General features: G+C 37.7%; 3 protein-coding genes across 3 annotated transcripts in view; 1 reads left to right on the plus strand and 2 right to left on the minus strand.

Moving 5' to 3' along the window:
• The window catches only part of LOC126790134 (beta-galactosidase 9-like), a 73,926-nt gene that overhangs the window by 42,978 nt on the left and 4,068 nt on the right, over positions 1–26,880 (plus strand). Inside the window, 13 exon segments of the mRNA XM_050516279.1 lie at positions 20,491–20,686; positions 20,953–21,048; positions 21,176–21,288; positions 21,567–21,633; positions 22,531–22,623; positions 23,143–23,286; positions 23,527–23,550; positions 23,552–23,616; positions 24,283–24,388; positions 24,785–24,872; positions 25,044–25,165; positions 25,457–25,663; positions 26,594–26,805. Of these exon segments, the coding sequence (XP_050372236.1) occupies positions 20,513–20,686; positions 20,953–21,048; positions 21,176–21,288; positions 21,567–21,633; positions 22,531–22,623; positions 23,143–23,286; positions 23,527–23,550; positions 23,552–23,616; positions 24,283–24,388; positions 24,785–24,872; positions 25,044–25,165; positions 25,457–25,663; positions 26,594–26,805 (1,511 nt within the window). The 5' untranslated portion in view covers positions 20,491–20,512.
• On the minus strand, positions 195–4,347 carry LOC126790144 (E3 ubiquitin-protein ligase BRE1-like). The gene is made up of 6 exons (XM_050516288.1): positions 4,004–4,347; positions 2,936–3,184; positions 2,764–2,842; positions 2,170–2,291; positions 1,130–1,370; positions 195–595 (listed from the first exon to the last, which is right to left on the minus strand). The coding sequence occupies exons 2-5, from the start codon at positions 3,164–3,166 to the stop codon at positions 1,137–1,139; spliced, it is 666 nt and encodes a 221-aa protein (XP_050372245.1). The 5' UTR covers positions 3,167–3,184; positions 4,004–4,347; the 3' UTR covers positions 195–595; positions 1,130–1,136.
• LOC126790143 (tropinone reductase homolog At2g29290-like) lies at positions 16,996–19,215 on the minus strand. The gene is made up of 5 exons (XM_050516287.1): positions 19,048–19,215; positions 18,625–18,835; positions 17,603–17,825; positions 17,409–17,515; positions 16,996–17,317 (listed from the first exon to the last, which is right to left on the minus strand). Exons 1-5 carry the CDS (start codon positions 19,125–19,127, stop codon positions 17,138–17,140), a joined length of 801 nt encoding a protein of 266 aa, XP_050372244.1. The 5' UTR covers positions 19,128–19,215; the 3' UTR covers positions 16,996–17,137.

Consider the following 26,880-nt stretch of genomic DNA (forward strand, 5'->3'; position numbering starts at 1 on the left):
CCGTCCAATAACTAATCGGTACACTGAATTCTATTCTATTCACCAAGGCATTACTGCGTAATGGCTCTGGCAAGCATCAGTACGAACAATGTCGCAAGACGAACCCCAACTTACAAATAATTAATGCCCAGTCCTGTTGCCAGAAGCTCACTTCTAGAAAGTGATTAGTTCGAAAACAAGCAAGTAACAAAGGCTAGAGGTGTTTTCTTTTCTATTAGAAATGTTTCAAAGAAGAGTACATATTGATACAAACATTTTCTCACTATTTTGGTCGAGCCAAAACAGTGGAGAAAGCGTATTTGTCCAATTTGAATCAAATGTTACATAACCTACAAATCAAGGAAAGAATTATACTAGCACCACACATTAATGCTTGAGGGAACATCAAAGTGCAATGCCTGAGGGTCTCTAGGAACCAGTTTGACAAAAGCCCAATGATTAGAAGATTTTATAATTCTGAACTTTACACATGCCTGAGCTAGCTAACCTATAAGATCTAGAACTAGCAGAGCCCCAACAAAACAATACGCCCCATACATCTTGTGCAAGCTTTGACAAAAGTTATATCTTTTACCCAATGTTGATACCTAACCGCCTGCATGCAAAAGGAGTCATTCGTTAGCTCTAAATCAAAGAAGAATAAGGACAAAGATTAAACTTGTGAACTTAAGTATCTTGCTACAAGCACTTTCATACATATATCAAAACTTGATCGAAATACCAAGCTAGTTTTAAGTTTATGTCTCTAAGACACAAGGTTCATCTACTGGCTACTACTTTATGACAGGTCACATCTTGAATGTCAAGGTTAACACTAAAGATAACATTCAATCTGTTGACACTAACGATTAAAAATGTTCAATAAACCCAACCCAGCTTACTGTTCTACCATTCTCTAGCAAATATACTCTAAAGAAAACATTCAATCTGTTGACATTAACGATTAAAAATGTTCAATAAACCCAACCCAGCTTACTGTTCTACCATTCTCTAGCATATATACTCTAAAGAAAACATTCAATCTGTTGACACTAACGATTAAAAATGTTCAATAAACCCAACCCAGCTTACTGTTCTACTATTCTCTAGCATATAAATGGGAGTATGAATATTTGAGATGGTGACTTACTCTGCAATCATTTGGTAGGAAGGTACACCCTGATGGTATCTTTCATTCTAAGCTTCTTACGACAAGTTGGGCATTTGTGCTGAACTTTTATTGATGCTTCAATACACATCTTGCAGAAGATGTGACCACACTTCGTTGATGTTTCTTCACTTAAAGGGCCCAAACATATTGGGCAGCTGAAAGAAGGTATCTCTTGAGGTGGTGTGCTCTCGGGAAGTTGAGTAGAAGGTACTTCCTCTATCTGCATTAAAACAATCCAGTGTTTAGTTTCAAACGCTGACAGTCTTCCAAAATTTTCTTTAAAAAAAATTGTTAAGAGTGAGAAGCTAATGAAAGCTCCAATTATCACGGAACTAATTGTAGGCCCTGGTAAAATTGTCAAAATACTGTCAATTGCTAGATGAGGTGTCCAAACTAAGTTATACACCAGATACTGTTTCTACAGTTATACTGTTCTCCAGAACTTCTCTACTGCCTAATTCAACTGTTTCACCACCTATGTGCATAGCAAAAACATGTAAGTGGGAATTAAAAACATAATTATACTTTTTCATCCACAAACAGACCTATATGGCCTTTGTTGAGGAACGCAAATGTTATGTCTAAACTTACAAATCTTAAGTCTTTCATGTGTAATTCACTTGAGCTTCTAGTAACTTCTTTCCAATCTAACTAACTACTAAAAGCAATGTAGTTCACTATTGCAGTTCCAACATTCAAGTAGATAAAGCGTGGGCCAGAGGGTTAAATAGGCAAGTCTATCCAAAATTTATTTCCCTAATGATTGATAAATCATTAGTTCATTATTAAGCAAATGTAGATATATTAACTTCGTGAAACAATTATCAGTTACAAATATCTAACATACAGGCTAACAACCTTCTGCCCCCATCTAACTGAAAGAAGGCAAACAATTGAGAAGGTTTCATTACTAAGATAAACAAAAGAAGGATATTAGTCAATGCCAATCAATACCAATAAAAAAAAAACAAAATCAGCATTTGCCAAAGGAAATACTATGAATGAAACCTTCCAATCACCTTGTTCTTGTCACTGTCTTCTGAGCTAAAGTGAAGCTCCCAATTCAAAACAGCTTGATTTCGTAAAGTTCTTTTGCGCTTGTGGCAATGAAGGGGAAGTTGAGGAATTTGAGCAACCCAATCTGAAGAAACATGAAAAATGTAAGGCAATCAAATAAAAGCCAAGTGTAACAAAAGAATTACACAATCAGTAGAAGGCTTAAGGCCACCTTTATAGAAGTTCTTGCATAAAAGTATTGTCCTTTGAAAACAGGAGTTAAAAAACTAGGCACAGGAAAAAAAAATATATATATATATATATATATATATATATATTCAAGTTCAAGTAATAACTTAAACTGAAATATTGACTAGGACATTTAGTAAATATAAAATGTCAAAAGGAAAGAGAATCAGTAAAACATAAGAAACTGCAAATGAAGTCATAATGCTCTCTCTATAATGCCATAAAAAATTCCAGTTCTGTTTCCTCCATTTCATTGGAAAACTAACCATCACCAAGTTTATGTTGAACAATATAGAATGGGCCACATAAATCATGTCCAAACAATAATTATAACAGACATATGTATGACTAAGAACTGAGCACCAAACCTGAATGGCCACTGTGCATTTCTGTATTGGTAGCTACAACATCCCTCCCATCAAGGTTTCTTCTGGAATTATTCTTGGACTGACAGGAAGGAGAAAATAAAAGGTAAGTATGCTTGGAAGAGAATCATGAAAAATAAGTGATTATAAACATCTTTGAAGAAAATCTTCATACTTGGGCATATATCACTGGGGATATGAAAGCAATGTCCTCGTCAATGACCACACAATCATTTGAAGTTTGTGGTCCTAACCAACCATGTCCTTCTTCTTGACCTTGTTGGCTATTGCCCAAGGTAAATCTGGTATTTAGAACCTCCTCCTCACATGGAGCTGGATGGTTGAGGTCTATAGTTAGTGGCCTCTTCCCCCTTAAAGAAGATTCCTCTGAAGAGTGTGAGGCCATGCCGCTGTTGGTAAAATCCTACAAGTCCGGAAAAATGAAGACATTATACACTATCAAAGGACATCTACATTCTGTATTCCAGAGCTTAAATTCTGTAAAGCCAAGATGCAGGGACATGATATATAAGTAAATAAGCTTTAGATCGCCAATAACAAAACAATATAGAAGACCTGCAGGATCATTTAAGATTATGATAACAAGAGGTAGAGCCAAAACAATATATGAAACACAGAACAACAGCCAATGCTTCAACAATACAATACACTCATTAAGAGAGCTTCGTTTCAAGCGTTGTCCTGCATGTTATACACATAAACAGAATGTGTCCAAGTAAAATGCCTGATCATTCATGAAGTAAAGGAATTTCCTTTATACATCAACCAAAAGGTTTCAAATACAATGTTAATCTGTGCGAGCAAGGCGTAATTGAAAACCAAATGAAAGATCAAATCTTTTCTTTCAAAGAACAAAAATCCAATCTTGAAACATGCCTCAAAGAACCCATACAATATCATCATTACCAAAACAAAACTAGCAATAAACCCTCTTTACAAGAAACCCAATCCATAAACAGAGTATTACCCACATAAAGTTTCATTAAACCCTTATTGTTTCCTTGATCAAATCAATTGGGTTTCAACAGAACCATGCTCTCCCAATCCATCATTCTTTGATCTAACACACATAAACAACCACAAAACTATTCAAAGATTCCAACTTTCAATAAATAAATAAAACCCATCTTTTCCAACAACCCAGAACCCAGAAATCACATATAACAATATTTCAACGCAAGAAATGACAAAAACCCAGAAATGAAACCAAGAAAATCCGCACCTAAACGTGAAGAGAAAGCGTCTTGGTACAAAGAAGATGATGGGTTTGAATCAAATATAAAGACACAAGAGGAGGTGAGGAGGAGGAGGAGAGAAGATAAAGAAGGGCGATGATGATAGAAAATTCAATGCACCCTTCTCTTCTTGCCGTTTGTCTTTTTGATTGTTTATTTCTTGTTCTGGAAATCTCACTAAGAAATGAGAGATGAGGTGCTCTCTCTCTCTCTCTCTCTCTCTCTTCAATCCAAAACGGCCCTTTTAATAAGAGCGATTTCCTGGAAATTGTTGGATTCCAAATACCAATTGATTGTTGCCAAAAAAATTGATGTAGAGGAAAAAGTGCTCTCTCTCTCTCTCTCTCTCTCTCTTTTGTGGGGTGCTGCTCTTTCCTTCTTCCAGCATTGCTATTACGTGGACTTTGGGATATTTAGAAATGGTCAAAATAATTTGGGGGGGGGGGCGGTCAACATAATCAAGGTGCTATGCTTTGCTTTGCTGGTAGGTGAGTGTGAACCGGACCCCCTAGCGGCCTAGCCTAGCTCAAGAGCTGTGATGCTATGCTTTTACACCTAATGAAGGAAGAATTTATAGTGGGAAAGATTATATTGTAAAGTTTCTTGTCCTAAACTCCCAATTATGATCTGTTCTTCCAAAATTTGGGTCTGCCACTCTTTTTTTTTTTATCCCTTTCTATGGGTTCCCAATTTAAAATTTTTAAGTATTATTCCTGTATCATTTGATTTTTATGGGACTTGTAAGGATTTAGTGGAATAAACTTATAATAGAAGATTATCTTTGTATTAGGTGATGATCTTTTTGACAACCGGAGTGGATCATTATGTGTATTCGTGCATCTTATCAATAAGAAGGGTTGACACTGATTCATCAAAGATATAAAATGATGCACATGATTGAGTATGATAGAAATTAGAATAATAACATGAACATAACGTAACTCTTTATTAATTGATAATGTGACATATATAGGCATTAAATGTTAGAAAAACAGTGATATATTGCATATAATTTAATAAACTGAATTATAAATAATTATAAAGCAGAAACTAAACTTATAACTCTAATAACGAAGAACACGAAAATGAAATTCAACCAAAATACCGAACGATTGGTGATGGAAGAACTAGTCGAGACGTGTGTGATACCACACAGTCCTTAAGACGTTTACGCCTCCTCTACCGGTGCAAGGATGCTTGGCGCTTGTCTCCCAAGATACAACGACTAAACAGTTCTAGAAAGTTGCACTACTAACTAGAACTCTCAACGAACTCGAAAGATACATCTTTCTATCACCAGAGAACAGCTAAGAACTTTGAGAGTGGGAGAGCAGATTGTGTTTCGAATGGATGATCTTACAAAAAAAGGATGGTGGCTATTTATAAAGTGAGGACTTGTAATCAGCAATGAATAAGATGGCTATTATAGAAATCAAAAGATCATAACATATATTAGTTACATATGTTACAAGCACTGATTTCAATCTGTTATAATTCTCCATAACACACAATAACTTAGTTGTTACAAAAGAAGAATTTGAACAGTCAAGAGAATTTGTAACGTCCAAAATGAATTTTCGGAAATGCAAAAAGAATCTGCGTTCCGACCCTCAATTCAGTTTTGCATTCGTGTCCGCATGTCGCACGGGCATACACGAGTTTCCCTTGTGACTTGAGATTTTCACCCCCCCTGCGCGTGCGCGAGAGGATATAAGGGGGCTTACACACTTTACAATCCATACACAATGGATTCTATATAAAGTCTTTTCAACACTTCTCTTTTCCAATGTGGGACAAACACATTTCCCTCATTCTAAGTAGTCATCTTTGAGTGACAATTTCTTTTTCACCTACAAACCAAATTACACAAACAAATATATGATTTTGTAGCCCTCATTATGGAAAACTCAAATCTATGTTCATATTTGATTAATTATAAGTTTAACTTACTTTAATTAATCAATTAAAATTTGGTTTTAAATGGTTTATTAACCATTTTTTCCAACATAACATACGAAGTATCCCGAATCATGATTCATATCTATTACATAAAACATAATCTACTCCAATAAGGAAACCTAAATAGATTAAGACACACACAATGATAGAATAATAATTCTCCCGGAACACTCCCCTTGTGTCGCATGCCTAGGTTGTATGTCACACATAACATTGCCTTGGTAAAAACATTGTCAAGCAAGATAAAAACCTCTTGGGTGAAAAGCAAAAGCTTGATCAAATGAGAAAAAGAGTACAACACACCGTCTACATTTGATAGCATCATGTGAGGTAGACTTTCCCTGAAGTCTACGAAACAACTCTCCCTAATTAGTGCCATAATTATGAAGTACAAAGAACAACGTATACAACGTTTATTGTATCCTTCTCAAAAGTAGTCTTAGACTAATGATTAATCAGTAATCTAGCTATACAACATTATATCATATATGCGCTAGCCATACATAGCCAAACTTCGATATTTGGAAACAAGATTGCATAACAACTCAAAACAAAAGTTTGTAATGAAAATCAGATTCACGCGTGGAATGACCTTCACGCACTCAGATGGCCATAACCTCTTCGTTATAATAGGTATAGTGACATGTAAAATTTTATGGAAAGTAGACACCCGTGGCTTTCTAGTGACATAAAGTTCACAACCTAACTCGACCGGAGCAGTTCACAGTGCTCTGTCGAAGTTGACTGACTTGCAAATTTTCGGACAAAACTATCACACTTTGCTAAAACAGTCATAACACACTCAATACGACAGATATAACTGAATGGTGGGTGTCCCTGGCAAGTAGACACATAGACATTTCTAATGGTACCAAATTCACCATATTTCATTGAGTAAGTTGTCATGTAGGTCTCGTTGAAATTGACATACGAAACTGGACAGATTCTGATTTGTCACATTCAATGTGCCTTTTATAAAGGAATGAGAGAATGGATCAATGAATGACTGATTTTGGTCTGTGACGGAACCTACGCATCCTCTACGCTGCCAATGTCGATTGCTACACCAAGGCGTACGTTGATGTTGCTGGAGCTATTGGCGGCGTTGGTGTGGATTGGATTTGTGTTGGTTCACTAAGTGTAGAACTAAACCATGTCAAAAGAACAATTTAAGTCCAATGACGATGCATAGGCCCATAGTTAATCACATCATAATGAAAGCAATAGTGTCCCAACATATATGAATTTATATCTCATTGAATCTCTTCATCATCACTAAGGTAGAACTAAACCATGTCAAAAGAACAATTTAATTCCAATAACTATGCATAGGCGCATAGTTAATCACATCATAATGAAAGCAATAGTGTCTCAACATATATGAATCTACAGCTCATTGAATCTCTTCATCATCTTAATTTAGACGGAATAAAGAGTCTAGAATTGGCTTTCATATGAACACGTATGGGTGTAAGTTCTTGCAACCGATTGTACTTCATTCTCTCGAACGTCATAATCTGACTGCATAAGCTCTATGTGGTCTGGAGGTATTTAATTGAGCAATTAAGGTCCTTCGGGCGAGTCATATCTGTGTCAAGATCTTTTTTACAAATATGTTATGATCATTATCATATGCTGTAAATCAGTTTTCATATACACTACTACTGATCAAGTAGCGGAAAACAATTATGTCCATAACGAGAGAATATAACTCATCGTAGTCAATACTAGGTGTAGAACGATATTCTGAAAACCAATAAGAGAATGCAGACACGTGTACAAATAAAATGTAATTTATTGAATATCAAGTGCAGGGTTACAAACTCACAATCTTTGTGAACTCCTCTGATCTATCTCCGTATATGACTTAGCTCAAGGGTGATGTGCACTTGATCTTGAGAATTTGAGTTTGATTTGGATTTAAATTTGATGAAGAACGAGCGATTTGGCCGCTTGATGATTCTTTGTGGACTTGAGTTTGAATTTGGATTTGATGAAGAACGAGCGATTTGGCCGCTTGATGATTATTCGTAGACTTGAGTTTGGATTTGGATTTGATGAAGAACGAGCGATTTGGTGGCTTGACGATTTTTCGTGGATTTGATGATTTTCGTGGACTTGAGAGACTTCGGGATTTGTCGAGAGTGATCTTGCTCAAGCGATTTTCTCTCTTCTTCTCCAATCTCCCTTCTTCATGTTGAAGGGGGTATTTATAGTGTCAAAATTTCTATTTTGTAGAATATTTTAATGACACTAAAATAATAAATTTCTTTAATTGTATAATTAAATCAATATGTATTTTCCGATTAATTTAAAATTAGTTATTCTCATAACTAAATTAAACATAAAATAATTGACTTAATTATAACTGTTAAAGAATTTATTAATTTTATCAAATGTCCGGTTATCATTTCGAATCGTCAATAACATTTAATTTTCCGATTTAAGTCGAAATCACGTAGCTTCGATTACGATCATCCATTTATGTGCTGACACGAGTTTTATTCGGATCCACACCAACTTTGTTGACTTTTGGGCCACATGTGTAATTTTATTGGGCTCTTGGTCGATTTAATCATTTAACGAAGATAATTTACTTCATTCATGCTTGTGAGTGTTTTCCTACATCAATGAGCAATTCCACAAGCGCGCATCTCGTTTATTTTGGCAATTGCATCAAGTCATAGAGGCTAAGTTGGAAAGGTAGACTCTCCAATTGTTTCAACACCTCATTCTTCTTTAACACTTGACTTGCACTTATTTCTTTTGCTTCAGGCTTCTCGTCTTCTTTAGAGCTGACTTCACAACTTATGGCCATTGAAGTGACATTCGGTTGTTTTGTAGGCAAGTGCTCTTTTGACAAGTTCCGGCAAAGAGGCTTCCATAAATATGGAACAACTTTCGTCTCAAAACGTCCTTGTTCGTTCTCCACCCGTCGTGGAGGTGATTTCTTATGGCTTGGTTGGACGATCGGTGAATTTGACATCATACCTTAGCGAGTTCTTCTCCGGGTGACCAATATCCATCCTTCATCATCAGCATTAGAGGCAACTTGGAAGATAGGTGTGGAAGCAAGACATTCTTTAACTTCTTTGGTCTTCTTATGTTCGCGCGCCTCCTTTGTGAAACAGAACGGTGCTTTCATCGGGTGAAAATAGAATGGAACTGGCTCGAACGACCCAAATGTTACGGTAGTGCAATTGATTTCAGCAACATCGTCGATGTCCAGCTCAATCTTCCCTTGTTTGGCGAGGTTCATTATCAAATCCTTGAGAACAAATCACTTCTCTATAGGGTGACTAACAAGGCAATGATATTTGCAATACTTTGGATCGTTGACTTGATGAATTTCTTCTGGATGTTTGCACTCTGGAATATCTATTATCTTGTTTTCGAGCAGATCCTCTAACATGCCCGCCATATCAGAGTCTAGGAATGGGTACGTCTTTCGCTCCATCTCCTTCAACGTGTGTTTACTCCTATCGTAGGTTCGAGGAAGTTCTACCTTATTGAACTCATTCTTATCCCGCGTAGAGATCTTAACCGGTGCAGTATTGATGACCATTTATTCTTTGGAAGGCTTCTTCACAACCTTGTCAAATCTGCTTCCGAAGACTTTTTCTTTTCGTTGGTCAAACATGGACTCATTCTTTCTCTTATGACTTGCCAAGCTTAGCTCCATGTCGTGGGCTTGAGTACCAACTCTTTGAAAGAACGAGGCTTGATTCCTTGCAAGATGTATAGCAAATCAAAGTGCATGCCTTGGATGCACATTTCAATGGCTGACACCTCTGACAGTCGGTCCTTGCAATCAAGGCTAAGTGAGCGCCAACTATTGATGTAGCCGATCGCGAGTTCATCCTTCTGTTGCTTCGTGTTAGTTAGCTCCATCATGCTCACCGTCCGCCTTGTACTATAGAATCGATTAAGGAACTCGCGCTCCATTTTGGTCTCAACTGTCAACATACTCTGGCTCTAAGTCTATATACCACTCGAAGGCATTTCCCTTTAACGAGCGAACAAACTGCTTGACAAGGTGATCGCCTTCTATCCCGGCGTTACTGCAAGTCTCTACGAAGTGGGCAACATGTTGTTTTGGGTTCCCTTTACCTTCAAATTGTTGGAAACTTGGTGGCTGATACCCCAATGGACTCCTTAAGCTGTCGATCCTCTTAGTGTAAGGTTTGGAGTAAGTGAGAGAGTCACGAGAAGGACCTCCATATTAAGCCCAAATTGAGTTGGTGATGATGTCCTGCAATTGCTGGAGTTATAAGGAACTAAGCGAGTCGCCATCGTTCTTGGACGTTTCTCCCTTTTCATTTACTTTGCTCCTGCCATGCGACCCTTTAGTGGAGTTCTCATCATTTTGATATTCCAACTTGCTATAGAGCTCAGCGATTTGCACATCATTTTCTTCAACCGTTCGGGTGAGCTTTTCAACCATCTCCAACAGATTGGAAAGTTGTTCCTCAATTGTGGATGCTCCCGTCACCAAGACCTGCGCATTATCAGAAGAGGATTCGTGCGACATAGGATGAAAGTTATCGCCATCTTCTTTGGGACTTCCATGGTATGATGCCGTGCTTGATTCGCCATAAGAGAAAACGTCTTCCAGAATAGGGCCATCGCCATGAACAAATAGAGGAGATTGCTCATTTGGCTCCTTCTCCTTTGACACTTGCTTCGTCCCACTTTGAGAGGCATGCTTTATCGCTCCCAAGCTCTCCAACGTGATGACTGGTTGACGAGGCTTACTAGCAAGTGCCATAAACATCGTGAGTTGAGCTCTAGCCACGCTCCGGGTGACAAGGGTAATCAGTTCACTCTTTGATTTGGAGAATGCTTGTTTGGATTTCTTGACCGGCTCGGCCTCTCCGCTTAACCTCCCGGTTGTGGACTTGGATTTCTTCAATAGAACGACTTGGTTGTTCTTGGAAGCCATCACACAAACGAAAGATTTCTTCGGAGAATGAGATGAGAGGCCAAAAATGTCCCACTGGGCGTGCCAATTTGTAGAACGATAATCTGAAAACCAATAAGAGAATGCAGACACGTGTACAAATAAAATGTGATTTATTGAATATCAAGCGCGGGGTTACAATCTTTGTGAACTCATCTGATTCTATCTCCGTATATGACTTGGCTCAAGGGTGATGTGCACTTGATCTTGAGAATTTGAGTTTGATTTGGATTTGAATTTGATGAAGAACGAGCGATTTGGCCGCTTGATGATTCTTCGTGGACTTGAGTTTGGATTTGGGTTTGATGAAGAACGAGTGATTTGGCTGCTTAATCATTATTCGTGGACTTGAGTTTGGATTTGATGAAGAACGAGCGATTTGGTGGCTTGACGATTCTTCGTGGATTTGATGATTTTCGTGGACTTGAGAGACTTCAGGATTTGTCGAGAGTGATCTTGCTCAAGCGATTTTCTCTCTTCTTCTACAATCTCCCCTCTTCATGCTGAAGGAGGTATTTATAGTGTCAAAATTTCTATTTTGTAGAATATTTTAATGACACTAAAATAATAAATTTGTTTAATTGTATAATTAAATCAATATGTAATTTCCGATTACTTTAAAATTAGTTATTCTCATAACTAAATTAAATATAAAATAATTGACTTAATTACAACCGTTAAAGAATTTATTAATTTTATCAAATGTCCGGTTATCATTTCGAATCGTCAATAACATTTAATTTTCCGATTTAAGTTGGAATCACGCAGCTTCGATTACGATCATCCATTTATGTGCTGACACGAGTTTTATTCGGATCCACACTAACTTTGTTGACTTTTGGGTCACGTGTGTAATTTTATCGGGCTCTTGGTCCATTTAATCATTTAACGAAGATAATTTACTTCATTAAATTTCATGTGTCTACACTAGGATAATGAGACAATCTTTGCATCATAAGTCTTACAAATGTTGCATGACTTCATCTTTTCTCATTACACTTAAGTATAAGGACTAACATAACAAGTCTAGTTCAGCCTGTATTGATTCTTTGCACTTCGGTCAAGTTGCTCATTGTTAATACTTTACAACGAAATAAGAACATAAGCGAATACATCATCAATCATGGGAGATCAATCTATTAACACACGCACACTTATACGATCAATTGAGAGGTTTCTTTTGTTCTCTAACATCAACGAAATGAGTTTGTAGCGTCTCACAAAAACTTAGTTGATAGGCATGTTTAGAGAATATCTCTTGATGATGGGCGAAATACTTGTGCCTACGCACCTCACTTCTTTCCGGTTTTGATTCTAGAGAATAATGGTCTCCCCCTCATCTAGGTAAGAGCCAAGACCGAAGCTTTGACGCTTACTAGTCCATCTTTACGTTTGCTGCCCTTGTGTTGTGGTGCAATACCACGAGCGCCGACAACACCACAACGTACAATGATGCTATCATCGGCTTCCTTCCCACTCTCAGGGATGGTCCAACGGTGCTAGGACCAGGTCATGTGAAATTCTCCCATATTCTGAGAGTTCCAACTTTACTAGCACTGTGGCACATCACAACATTTATGTGCGATCTCGTCACTTATGCAATATCGGTAAAGTCATTGAACATCGAATCTATGACTTTCTAAAGGACGATAATGCGTTGAACTTCTTACTCACTTAGAGCAGTGCGGGATCTTAATGAGACATAATGCCACACCACGTCAATTTCTGGCATTAAAACCAGAATGAGAGCATTTCATATCTCCCCCTAACGACGGGAAGTATGTCTCATCAAACTGACCGTCTGCAGATATCGTAAGATAGAGATCCACGGTTGTAAATTGAAAATAGTGGACAAGTGTTGATGATTCATAAATCAACTAAAAAACTTAATCGTTTCATGTAGACCCATTGAGATACTAAAAATGAGGCACATAAACAACTTAACCAAATAGGCGTTAGTGAAAAGAACATTGGGATCATATCCAGTAATCATCGGGTACGCACTAAACACTTGGCTAGTTATGGGTCTAAAAAGAATAAGTGTCGCTGCATGCAACATCATCAGATATCCATATGCAAATGTCGGCAAGTTAGTACCCATAACCAAGCCAAAGCCTTTGCTAGACCGTCCAGTCAATGAACATGAGGAATAAGATGTTCAATGACGATCCCAGTAGATATGCAAAACGAAATCATCAAAACTCTTGGAGGTGAACTCTCCAACGGTATCCAATCGAAAAAGATTAGAGAGGATGGAAGGGTGGTGAACCCTTAGTTTGATGAACTTAGCTAAAAACTTAGCAAATGCAGCATTCTATGTGGATAACAAAGCGACGTGTGATCAGCGCGTTGATGCTCTTAACCTATACCATAAAAATACTGAAAAATGTTTGCATTCAGTTGGATAAGGTCCACTAATGTCACCTTAAATACTTTGTAAGAATGGAGTATGCTCAATTGGAGTCTTCACATGAGAATATTGATAATGAGAGTCATCAATTGAGTAGGTTTTGAAAGATAAACGATGAGCATGGAGAAATAGCTAAGATAGTTGAACAGGAGGCATCACAATCCCCTATGAAGGGGTGGACGGCACCACGAATGGCATAAAAGCCTAACATTGCCGTGAGGAGGGCTCACGATCTCTCCATTGATTTGCATGGAGATAAATCTTTCAAACGCTCCATGAACATGAAAAACGGATGATCATGTGAATTTCAAAGAACTCTAATCATTATATCACGTTCAAAATGACCGAAAATGATCATGTCAAAACCAATAAGGCAACAAAACCAAACCCACGATGTAACGAATCTCGAGTTACATAAAGCTACTGTTGCAAGCAAGCAAAACTACGTCTGTAGGTTAACAAAGCTACTGTTGAAGCTTGAAAAAGCTACTATTAACGAAATCTGACATATATATTCATCTTCATTCTCAACATAAGTATTAAGATAAAAATATATCATTGGCATGTATGTCCTTTTAAAAATTAGCAAGACATGAAGATATATAAACAACTACCTGCACCAAAGAACAATGTGGGTGATTACGCAAGCAACAAGACACTCGATTTCGCCGCAGGACATCATCAAAATAATTTAAGATAGTCAACAACACAGTGAACTTCTCTAGACAATACACCGTGGAATATTGTAAGAGGGTGGATTGTAGCAAAGTGCAATCTCATCGAGTGTATCACATGACAATAGTACTACATTCTTCAACGTACATGTTGGAAACAGATGTTAGAAGAAACCATCTAAATGGTGACGTGGTCACCAATAATAAAATCGGTTGAGCAATAAAAACGACTTGAAGAAAACCGGAAAACCAAGTAAAAATATGCTCAAAACCGAATGAAACTTTGGCGGGAAAACACTTCAATAAAGAATATTGGAAAGGTACCGGAAAAATAACGAGAAAACGGCGAAGAATCGCTGGAAAACTCTATGGAAAACTTATGGCGCTGGTGACCGGAATCTGGCCGGTTAGTAGACTAGACTTCATATCCAACAGGGAGCGCCGACAAGAACCAGACAGTGGTGTTGGAAACGCCATAAATGGACCTGAAGGCAGCCAAAACAGTCGGAAACATCAGAAAAACGCCAGTAAAATGTTCTGGAAACGGCCAAGGATACCAAAATGACTTCAATTTTTACATTCCTATGTTCGTTTTCTAAATACTAAGTGTGAAATTCACAATATAGTGTTATTTGGGTCACATATAAACGTTGACCAGTTATGCTAGGTTCAAGGTAAATAAAGTTTTCAAGAGATCAACTTGCAAACAAGGAATACAAGAAATTTTATTGAATATGCCAAAATTTTCAATACAACACAAACAAACTTTCAATTTGAATAGACAACTTAAGCTAAAGTCGAGTAAGAAACATGGCAATGCCAATATCATACTTGAAAAATAACTACTTGCACAAAATATAGTAAAAATAGATTGACTAATTAAAAGTCCATAGGAACAAAATATTGCATATCAGATCTGGCGGAGCTTTAGCTTGAGACTCAAAAAGATTTGCTTACTTGAGAATGGAAGAGAGTTATGTTTCCATCTCCAAAGTTCCCTTAATATAAATAGGTAAATGAGCTAAAATGGCTTGTGTTTCTTGGATGTAACGCATGCATCGAGGTCGATTCTGGTAAAACAACGTCAAAGACGTTTATTAAATCAATGGTAAGTGTGTTCCATAGAATTTTGAGATCTTTTATCAGCAAATAGTGCTGCTTCAGAGTAATGAATTTCAACTCAAATAAATGAGTACGTAAAAAGACCTTGGGATTGTCATCTATAGATATGAATTAAAGAAACTCAAAAATTCAAATAACGATCGCGATTGCAACGCATCCACAGAAAAACGAGGGTTGTGTTGGTTTTGAATAAACGAAATTATTCAAGTATGTACCCGGAATTAGGAGGGTTGTGATGTATATGGTCATAAAATAATCGATGCAAAATGGTGATTCTCATGATTGCACCCAAAATAGCGGTGCACTTAGGCGACCACACGAAATCGATTTCTTCCCTTTAAATAATAACATGACTCCCCCAGGACCGTCACACGAAAAACGTCGACCAAGAGGGGAATCATATCCCTCTTTGGCCTTATCGGCGCTGTAAGAAGGGCCAGAAAAGAGATATGAAAAAGGCTAATAACGCCTGATAATTTATATATATATATATATATATATATATATATATATTCAAAAACAACAACTTTAAGAAAAACATACTTGTTGGTCTGCCAATTAGACCGTATATAATTGAATTGCTATGCAAATAGATCGTCATGCAAGAAAGTTGCTTGATGAATTTATTTTTCAATCTTCGTACGGATAATATAATAATCGCTTGAGTAACGTCCATCTTTGGCAAGCATGTCATCATTATAGTACGAGGAGAGTCTATTTTTCCTATACGAGTATGTGAAACATAGTTAGGAAGTAAACATGAAAATAAAATAATGAAAAAAAGAAAAGGAAAAAAAAAGAAAGGGAAACGAGCCAAAATAGTTGTTTGGGCTCGGAAGCCTGAGACCCAAAGGGCTGCTGGGCTAGGTCGGGTCCATAGATCCCCGACACGGGTCGGTTAGTGGAGATCCAGGTCGACATTTGGATTTGCATAACCGGTCGACTTTGACTGCATAACCGGCTAAGCAGCGCTGGTTCTTGTCAGAGAACGTGCGTCGTTGCTGGGTCTACAAGCATAAGGCGGCGTCACCCATAAGAGAAGCGTCGTTGTTGGGTCCGAGCTTGCAAGATCGGTGGCGTTGGGAGGGCATCGATGAAGAAGATGCTTGAGGGGTCGCCGGATGGGGAAAACTCGACGTCATCGAGGCTGACGAAGTGGCGAACAACGTCGCTGGGTCTTCTGTCGATCTGGGTTTGACGGGCGTTCGTAGCAGCATCAGGAACGCAACACGGGGATAAAATCTGAATAAGGCATATCAAAGAAGATGAGAGGGTGCCCAGAGCAAATTTTCTAGGTGCCCTGAGCAATATCGATTTCTGGTTTTCTTTTTTCGTTCTGACAACTATTTGTCGGAAATGCTAAAAATATCCGACAATGCCAAGAAAAAAAGCTATCGGGATAAATAATTTAGGGCTAGGGTTAATTTTCAGGTGGTGGCCTCGTCGCTCATACACTTTAGAACAAAGTGCATGATAACGTGATCGAGTATGATAGAAACGAGAATAATAACAACGTAATAGAACTTAACGTAATTCTTTACTAATTGATAATGAGACCTATATATAGACATTACATACGAAGTATCCTGAAGAATAAGAGATTCATATCTATTACATAAAACATAATCTACTCTAATAAAGAAACCTAAATAGGCTAAGACACATACAATAGTAGAATAATAATTCTCCTGGAACAGTACACATATTATTTAAGTGGTTTGCCGAATGACATTTTAGCTATAGCACTGATAAAGATATCATATTCTTTGCTGGATGATGAATGATCGAAATGAATAAGACCCAATTATGCACGTAGGTGTAGACCAACGCAGCACAAAGAAAGCAAAAGTACAATTATGCAACCAAAGATGAATCTTTGCGGGCGTTAATAAAAATATTAATACATTTTCTATTGTCCCATTTTATTTTAGACAAGACAAGAATGGAGACTGGAGGCCGCCACCCTATAAAAACGTTCATGATCGAGCGAGCATGCTTAGAACTGGAAGCCATTGATAGTCAGTCCTCCATCGACGCAAATAGTCTGCCCTGTTATGTATGAGGCTGCCGGGAGGCATAAAAATGCCACCAATGCAGACACCTCTTCAGGCTCTCCTATTCGTCCTAATGGAGCTCGAGACTTGGCAACCTCCAAAAGCTTTTCGTCACTCAAAATCTGTATTTGAAGAAGAAGAATCAGTACCTGAATCAATTGGTTGTAAAATATAGGTATGCACATGTGAAATTATTTCTCTTTAATATCTTACGGGTTCAACCAGAGGAGTTTTGATGAAATAAGGTACAACACTGTTGATCCTAATCTTATCTTTTGCCCACTCACAAGCCAAGTTTTTTGCCAATTGATTCATTGCTCCTGAAATGTAACCAAGAAAATCAACTTAACCTTCAATTTTATAGAGTCCAAAGAGCTAGAACAACATATGGGATTTGTAGCGTGTACCTTTAGTTGCACCATATATGCTTCCAACGTTCCCAATTGATACCACACCAGCAACAGAAGACAGAAGAATAATGTTTCCAGCTCCGGAAGCTTTCAGAAGAGGATGTGCAAGTTGGCACATATTGTAAGTAGATTCAAGGTTGGTAGTCATGATGAATGAGTAATCTTCAGATGTATACTCAGTTGTTGGCTTAAATTGATGAATAGTTCCCACATTGTTTACCTACAAGATAGGATATCAACAACCTGATTCAAGTAAATTTCTTCCTACATCTTCCAACTAATATCAGGGTGGTTTGTTATCGTAATCTACCAAATCAAACCCTACGGCTGTGTTTGTTTGGCCGGATATGTAACAGGATAGGAGCAAAATAAATCCAATCTGGTGTTTGGTGATTCAGATTGCAACTGGATAGATAATTTAAATCTTGTCAGGGTACTAGTATATGAATTAATCATACTGGATCTCAATAAACAAGCATGAATGTTGACTAATTGACCAACCACTCTTCTCCATCAAAATACAAACTGCTGTCCTATTTCTTCAGTCCCCGACTTTATCCCTCAACTTTCGTCACCTCCCCACATCACTGCCAACCCTCACTGTCCTCTCCATCTCGCCGGCGATCCGGCATAGTCTCCTACGTATCTCCACCGCGAATCCGAATTTGAACACGTCGTCGATCGAAGACCAGCAAATTAAGCTGATCGAGAGAGGGCCATGGCCGTGTGGTCGTTGCCGGAGGAGACGAGTCGCAGAGTGGCTGTGGAGGACTGGAGGAGCGAGGACTAATCACAGCGTGGAAGAAGAGGGAGAACGAAATCGTGATCTTCCTATATATGCATTCCAACCCTAATCTTTTTTACCAAACACACGAAAAGATTTAAAACAAATCCAAATACTATCCTAGTCTAATCCAAATACTATCCTAATTTTTCTTATCTTGGATACCAAACACGGCCTACAAGTAAATAACAAGACTAGTAGTAGTTGCTTTCAACTGATCGATTGAAGTACTTACAAGAATGTTAAGTTTGCCATGGAACATTGAAGAGATCTTGTGTATCAGCTCCTCTCTCTGGACTTTTGAGACCAAATCACAGACTGAACCAGTGACTTGATGATAACCCTTCTTCTTCCATTGACTCGAGCATTCTTGGAGCTGGGTTTCGTTCCGAGAACAAGTGTGCACAGTTGCACCTAGACCAGCCAATTCCTCCACAACTGCATACCTAGAAACAAAAGAAGAGTCCACTAGTAAACTACTCACACAAGAAAAAGGTCTATAGCTAACTCACTGATTAACTTGTGCAGGGAACCAAGCTAGCTAATATGTCTTGGAACAAAACTCAAGTACAAATTTAACAAGTGGATCATAGCACAAATACTAAACATACTGGACAATATATGAAGTGGGGAGACTAGATCAATATGACCAACTAACCCAATTCCTTTGGTTCCACCAGTGACAAGAGCAGTCATTCCTTCAAGAGACCATCTTCTTCCTCCGCCATATTGAGCCATCTCTCTTTGTTTAGCAGTCTACTACTAGGGGTACTATATATGATGTAGAGGATGGAGATCTGATGTGAAGTATTGTTTCGAATTTTACTGGTCGGAAATATAAGATAGGTGTGGTAATTTATGATAAACATTCAGTACTATTGGTCCACGTACAGTAATCGGTAGTCCAGCTGTCCAAGCAAGATTGAGGGAGATAGCCCACCAATACTCCCAGTGAACATAATTCTTTGATGAACAGCTGCATCAATATGTCCAATGGTCAAGAAGTAAAATCATAAATATACACCTGATTGTGTAAGAATCAGCTACCCAAAAACAAATAAACAAGGAAAAAGATCCTATGAATTAGTTGGATCTTCTTGTTATTCTCGACTGTTCAAGATCTGTGGATGATCATGAACTCTGGGATTTCTTCGTCATTGATTGATCAGTTTGCTAGGTTTTTTTTTCCTTGTCAAGATTTGTAGGTCGAACACTACAAATTACCGAAGAGGATAGGACATGAATGGTGAGTCCTCTTCGGAGGCTCTTTAGCCTCAATTTAAAACCAGAATTTGTTCATTTCCTACGTTTAAAACCAGAATTTGTTCATCTCACGTTTTTGAGGAAATCCATCCATAGAATTTGTTCATTTCACGTTTTTAAGAAAATCCATCACCGGACTAGTTTGTTATTGCTGTGACTTTTAAAAAAATTTGTTTTCACTGTACTGTATAAAAAATCAACTTTGAACTAAAGCAGGTTTGTGTTTGGTAAATTTTACTTTTACAAGTGCTGTCAATAAATAAATTATTTGGTAAATTCTAAACAAAACTGTTGTAGATATGGTTAATGACTAAAAAAGACGTGATTTTGTTTTAACATATTAAGACTAATTATAGATAAATGTGTAATTTGAGAATTTACGAACAAATATTAACATTTATTGAGTTTTGAGAAAAACAATCCAAAACTATTGTGATTGACTTATAAATTCTAAAAAAAAAAACTGATTTTTCTAAAATTGCTAAACACTATAAATTTTAAAAATCAACCTAAAAACTGATTTTTTTAGAGGTGAAGTTGTACCAAATTAGACCTAAATCTAGCAAACGTTTTAGCTCATAGTAGCCATCAACAAAGAAATAAGATTTAAACGCTAGTTTCAAAAGACTACACACAGTAAAAGAGTAAAAACAATCTAGTCAAAGTAAGTACAGAAATAGTGAAAGTTGTTGAGATTACATCAGAGGTGGCGGCGAAGTGTCGAAATTTTTTGAAAAGCGAAACGGACGCGTCCAACAAACCCGATAGCTACGACGTCTCTATCTTCCCCCACCCCATTTTCCACGGCCCGTCTTTGCTTGGTCCGTTACCTCTCTCTCTCTCTCTCTCTCTCTCTCACTATGCTTCTCCGGCTCCGGTCCCTCTTTCTCTGCCTCACTATTCACTTCGCTCTAACCGCCGCCGCGTTCTTCAAGCCCTTCAACGTCAGCTACGACCACCGCGCTCTCATCATCGATGGCCGCCGCCGCATGCTCATCTCCGCCGGCATCCACTACCCCCGCGCCACTCCCGAGGTCTCTCTCTCTCTCTCTAACCTCTTCTTCCTCTCAGTTTTTCAACCTCAATTTCAACAACACTACAGTATCAGAATTCGAATTCACTAATTCTAAGAACCGAATTACATCAATTCATCGCAATCGGATCATACATCTGTATCGGAATTAGTCATATTTCAGTGCATAGTGTACAGGTAGTGCTAGGCTGTATCGGAATCAGTTGTGATCGGGATTGAATTAATTTTGGATGCATTGCTTAATTTGTGTGATACATATTGTGTTAGATGTGGCCTGATTTGATTGCAAAGAGCAAGGAAGGCGGCGCCAATGTGATCCAGACCTATGCATTTTGGAGCGGCCACGAGCCAAAGAGAGGACAGGTGTGGTAGCCATGAGCTCAGTTCGCAGCTACTCCGGCGGCGATTGCCTTGTTGTTGTAATGTCTTTGAGTTTTATTATTTTTTGGTTGGTGAAGTATTTGATATATGTTCTGAACGACTTGTTCAGTACTACTTTGGAGGGAGATATGATATCGTCAAGTTTGTCAAGTTTGTGGGAGCTAGTGGACTCTATCTCCATCTTCGCATAGGGCCTTACGTCTGCGCTGAGTGGAACTTTGGGTCTCGACTTGTTCCTTATTATGTTTCATACGAGTTCTCTTACTTTTTGCAATACTAAGTCGTTTCCTATATGGTTGAGGAGTGCAATGCATTCTATGTCTATATGTGTGTGTTGTCTGGTACACTACCGTTCATTTGTACTGTCTGCTAGGTTTTTGACTTATAACTGTAGTTGGTTTTCTGACACATAACTTTGTCTAAATGATTAATTTGATCAGCCATATAATATTTCTTTGAAAGCTTTCTGCTTATTTGGACTCGGACTGACTGTGTTGCAGTGGCTTCCCGGTGTGGTTGCGGGACATACCTGGAATAGAATTTCGAACAGATAATGCACCTTTTAAGGTACAATCCATCCAAGAAAATGCTTCTTGACTTCACCATATGACTTCTTGTGCCTTTGCAGTTTCTTGTATTGTTTATTTGAGTTGAACATTTTTGGTGTGTCCTGTGTATTTAGACCTATATAGGTCCCATAATGTGAAAAACAACCAACTTTTGGAGCTATTTTTGATTTTATATTTCCTATTTAATAATCATCTGTTCTTCTTCTTTCTTTGCATTTTTTTAAATCTTTTTTATATTCGTGGTAAACCGGATCACAGATTTTCCCATATCATATGGTCTATGTACACATGTTAACTTTTGCTATACTTTAATCCAAAATCTGCCCCGGACATATAAATTTGTTCCCAGGAACTTTTATGTCATTATGAATTCTTTATGGGAGGGTAGTTGGTGATTAAGAGAGCTGCCACACCTGAACTTTATTTTTCGGCAGCTATTTGGGTGGGGATCTGGTGTCAAAGGAAGGAAAAGGGTATGATAAGATGATATGGAGTCATTTCGGACAGGTTTATATTTTTGTTGCCTGCGCACATCTTTGTCCAGTCCCAGGGATGCTCTAACGTGTGATCCTTGTGATTTTCTTTTCTAAGTTACATCAAGTAGGCAAGTAGCCATGTTTGACTGGTTGTAGGAGGTGGAGTCTGGTGTCTTTGGCTGTTTAAAGGTGCTGTATTTTTGAAGCTGATAGCATGATGCTTTATATTTCCTCTCCTCGGTACAAAATGAAGATGTTTTATGGTGTTGTAGAGGTCCAACTCAAGTACCTGAACGTTGGGTTGATGAGTATCATGATTGAATTTTGCTGACTTGTCAAAATTTAAGTTGGCTAGTCTGTAGACTATGTAGTCTAAATTGGTGTTCATGTCTTCTTGATTAATCTATGTTATGCTCCAGGAAGAGATGCAGAAGTTTGTTAAAAAGATGGTGGATCTGATGCGGGAAGAAGAGCTATTTTCTTGGCAAGGTGGTCCAGTAATTATGCTACAGGTTGTAAGCAGATTTTGTAGTTAAATTGAAACTTACATAATTAGTTTGACAGTTTCATCTCATTTATCTTATCAGATATTAGGGTCCAGTTGGTATTTGGGACTGTCGGAGTTGTAGGTTAAAGTCAGAGAAACATAGGAGGAATGAGATTTCTATAAATTGTCCATATCTTATTCTCACTCCCAAGTATTCTTATTCCCCACTCTCTCTCTCTCTCTCTCTCTCTCTCTCTCTCTCCCCCCCCCCTTCCATTATGGCAAGAATATATTCTTCTTTTCCTTTTCTCACAACTTTAGGGTCATACATGTATAGGAGACGAGGTGAGCAGGCATATGTGTGGTTTTGGGCAATTTAAGCAGTTTACTTGACGTAATTCTGAATGAGCATTTTCTCTTCCTGTGTTAGATATATAGCCCTCTCTACTTATGTTACATTAATACAATGAAAAACGAGTATTTCTTTGCCTTTTGATGTCTGCACCCTGTAATCATGTTGCCACTGCTGCAATGTTCCTATCAGATTGAAAATGAATATGGAAATATCGAAAGCTCATTTGGCCAGAGAGGGAAGGAATACGTTAAGTGGGCTGCTAAGATGGCTCTAGGTCTTGGTGCTGGGGTCCCATGGGTCATGTGCAGGCAAGTTGATGCTCCAGAAAGTATTGTAAGGCCTTTATCTTGTGTGTGTGTGTTTGTATCCGAATGCATGAATAATTGCATTTATGAGTTTCAGTTACTAATGTTTATAAGTTATAACTACAAAATGCATAAAAGGTATTAGTGGAAAAGTGAAAATCAACCGGAAACAGTGGCTACAATAACTCATTACTGTATTTCCATGCCCTAAAATGTTGACATTGCCGCATCAGCTGTCTTTTTTTTTTTTATGGTTTGTTTGTCCCAGATAGATGCATGCAATGGATACTACTTGTGATGGATACAAGTCAAATTCGCATAACAAGCCAATTCTATGGACAGAAGATTGGGATGGATGGTATGCTCTATTTCACTGATTTGATTAACACAAAACTTTTGTTAAACTGCTTCAACTAAAGATATACCCATATACACGTAGTGGCACACTGTCCAAATGAATGCAAGCACAACCCCAGACCATTGAATTACTATCATACATATTTCCACAGTACAGTAGTTTACAAAAAATGCTAATCAAACAAGAGAATGCATCAGAGACCAGTACCTGTTAGACTGTACGAACATGAAAAAAATGGTATAGGTTCTACTTTTCCGGAAATTGAGCCTACATGATCCAAATGGCTAGAGTGACCCTGTAACCCCTCCATTTTCTCCACCTTATCTTGTTAAAATCCTTATGTTTCACCCTATTTATGCTACACATAATTTCCACAATCCTAATTTCGTTGACTTGAAACTGAAAGAATAAAAGAATCATATTGTATTCGATAAAATGGGTCCGGCAGGTTAGTGGAATGTATTTAAAATGCTTAATGCATTGGAAATTAAAGATAAAACTTTGTTCTACATCTATCACAGAGAAATCTGCTACCATCCCATTGCTCTCAAAGAATCTTATTCTTCCAATCCCATTTCCCTCAAAAAATCTTCAGGACGCCTTTTCAGTCCAGGATTATATCCAGGTTTTTCATAATGCTTTTGCTTACCTGTTGACCATTTATAGGTATGCATCATGGGGAGGAAGATTGCCTCACAGGCCTGTTGAAGATCTCGCATTTGCAGTAGCACGGTTTTTCCAGCGTGGAGGAAGCTTTCAGAATTATTATATGGTATTAAGACAATTCATATACCACTTATGATTCTGTTACATAAAAATTGCATGGCAAAATAACTGTCAAGTGCAAGATAAAGAATATCAAAATGAAAATCTCTTGACTGGTTCGGTTGGTAAAACTTACATTGGGTGTCTTCCTATGACTGAAATGTACTGGGCCAGAGTTGATTCCATTTTATTTTTTATTCTGTGTTCATGTTCAGGAGTCTATAGTTGATAATTCATGAATAAATAGTCACCAGGCACAATAATCATGTATCTAGTACAAGCCAGATAAAGTTTAGAATGTATCAAAAGTAATACTGACCGAATGAAATCAAGACAGATAGCCGTGCTCTGTTAAATAACATGTCATTTGAGTTAATGATAAGCCTGCTACTTTTGGATACAGTATTTTGGTGGTACAAACTTTGGGCGGACTTCTGGGGGGCCATTCTATATTACCAGTTATGATTATGATGCTCCAATTGATGAATATGGTAAGGTTAAGTGAAATTTTGATGATAACATGTGTAAATTTGATGTTTTAGTACTTTCTGACTATACATGCCCATGCCAATAAATTTCCTGCAAATATTTATGATGAATTGGTAACACAGTTCAGGTCAAACCTAAACTATGATAAGTGGATTCAATGATTTATTAACTAGGTCTGCTGAGTGAACCTAAATGGGGACATCTGAAGGATCTACATGCTGCTATAAAGCTTTGTGAGCCTGCTCTTGTTGCGGCTGATTCACCGCATTACATTAAATTGGGACCAAATCAGGAGGTTTGTGCCAAAAGCTTTAGTTATGTATTAATCGTGCTACTATTTTTAGATATGCTTCTCAACATAATTTTCTCTTTATATACTTGTGGTAGCAAATAGGTGTTTCTTCCTTTAAGGGGGAGTCACTATTGCCACACGTAGTTTGGTTTAGACAGCTTGTTATAGTTATTCCTCCACCACTACAAGTGACCATGGTTGTGAATAATGTTAGCTTGAATTAGTTCTCTTCATGTCATGTAATTTTTGTTTCTACCATCTCTAATAATTTTGATTTTGCACAAATATTTCCAGGCACATGTATACAGTACAACAGTTCACATTAAAGGCTTGAACTCTACCTTGCTTGCTAGAAGTCAGAGCCAATGCTCTGCCTTCCTGGCAAACATAGATGAACGTAAAGCAGCCTCTGTTACATTCCAGGGTCAAAAGTATATTCTTCCACCATGGTCAGTCAGCATACTGCCAGACTGTAGGAATGTTGTGTTCAACACTGCCAAGGTATGGTCATATTATTGGACAAATTTTGCTCATTGACTAGCAGAATGTTAAGCACTTTGTAGCGCTATTTCACTGCAAAATGACCTGAATAGGTTGTAGCCCCTGTATGTTGAGGCTACACCCTTTGGTCTTTCTTTTTTATTGTAGCCCCCATGGGTATATATGTATAGAAACTCCAAATCAAAACCTAATTAATATAGTGCACTTCATGCGTAATGAGTACATATCATGTAACTAACCGCTGTACATTTTTGTTGCCATTGTGTGAAATTCTTCTAAAGCTTTCAATATTGACTCGTCAAATTTGTCTCAAACTGGGGAATGTCTTCCACAAGCCTTACACACACACACACACACACACACCCCTATTTGCTACAGATCTTTTAAGATTCTAGGTTTCTTCAGGAAGCACCCCCTCCCCCTACCCAAAAAAAAAAAAGAACTTCATGATGGGGTTTTGCGTAGAGGATTTAAAGATTATCAGGTTAAAAATAAAATTGTTATATGTGACAATAATGGCTATTAGTCTTACATTGAAGTATCATTGTTTTCCTTCAGTACTTTCCTTTTTCTCTGGGAAGCTATTTTGCTTCAATCATTTAGTGCTGAACCTTTAGTAAGTTAATTCTTCTGAAATTGGTGAAAGTTTAGTGATGAGGATGAATTCTTGTTTTTATTTTAGTTGGGTTCCCCAGTATAACTTAAATATGATATTTTGTGGATGAGTCTTGAAAATTGAATAGATGTTTCAGCTGTATACGGGAAATTATTATACTAAAACAATATTTTTATTTTGCTGAATAGCAAATTTGGGGGAGGTTGTCAGATTTTAGTTTTGCTCGTAAGATTTATTATTGTATTTGTGAAAAAGTGAAACAATTTAGTTTTAAATAATATTTGTGTCTTCTGAATCTTTCCATGGATGGGCAGGTTCGGGCACAAACTTCCATAAAAGGGGTAAACTTGGATTTGCCTCTTTCTTCAGTTATTTCGGAGAACAGAGATTTGTATTCCACAAAACCCTGGATGAGTATGAAAGAGCCAATTGGTATTTGGAGCGAGAAAAATTTCACAGTCACAGGAATATTGGAGCATTTAAATGTGACAAAGGATTGTTCTGATTACCTATGGCATTTAACCAGGTATATCTCTGTTATTGAAGGCAGCTCCAACTATATGAGATTATTTGATGAGAATAATCCTTCTTTTTTTGTTTT

Source organism: Argentina anserina, chromosome 4 (genome assembly GCF_933775445.1).
Source record: "Argentina anserina chromosome 4, drPotAnse1.1, whole genome shotgun sequence".
In the NCBI taxonomy this organism is placed as follows: Eukaryota; Viridiplantae; Streptophyta; class Magnoliopsida; order Rosales; family Rosaceae; genus Argentina; species Argentina anserina.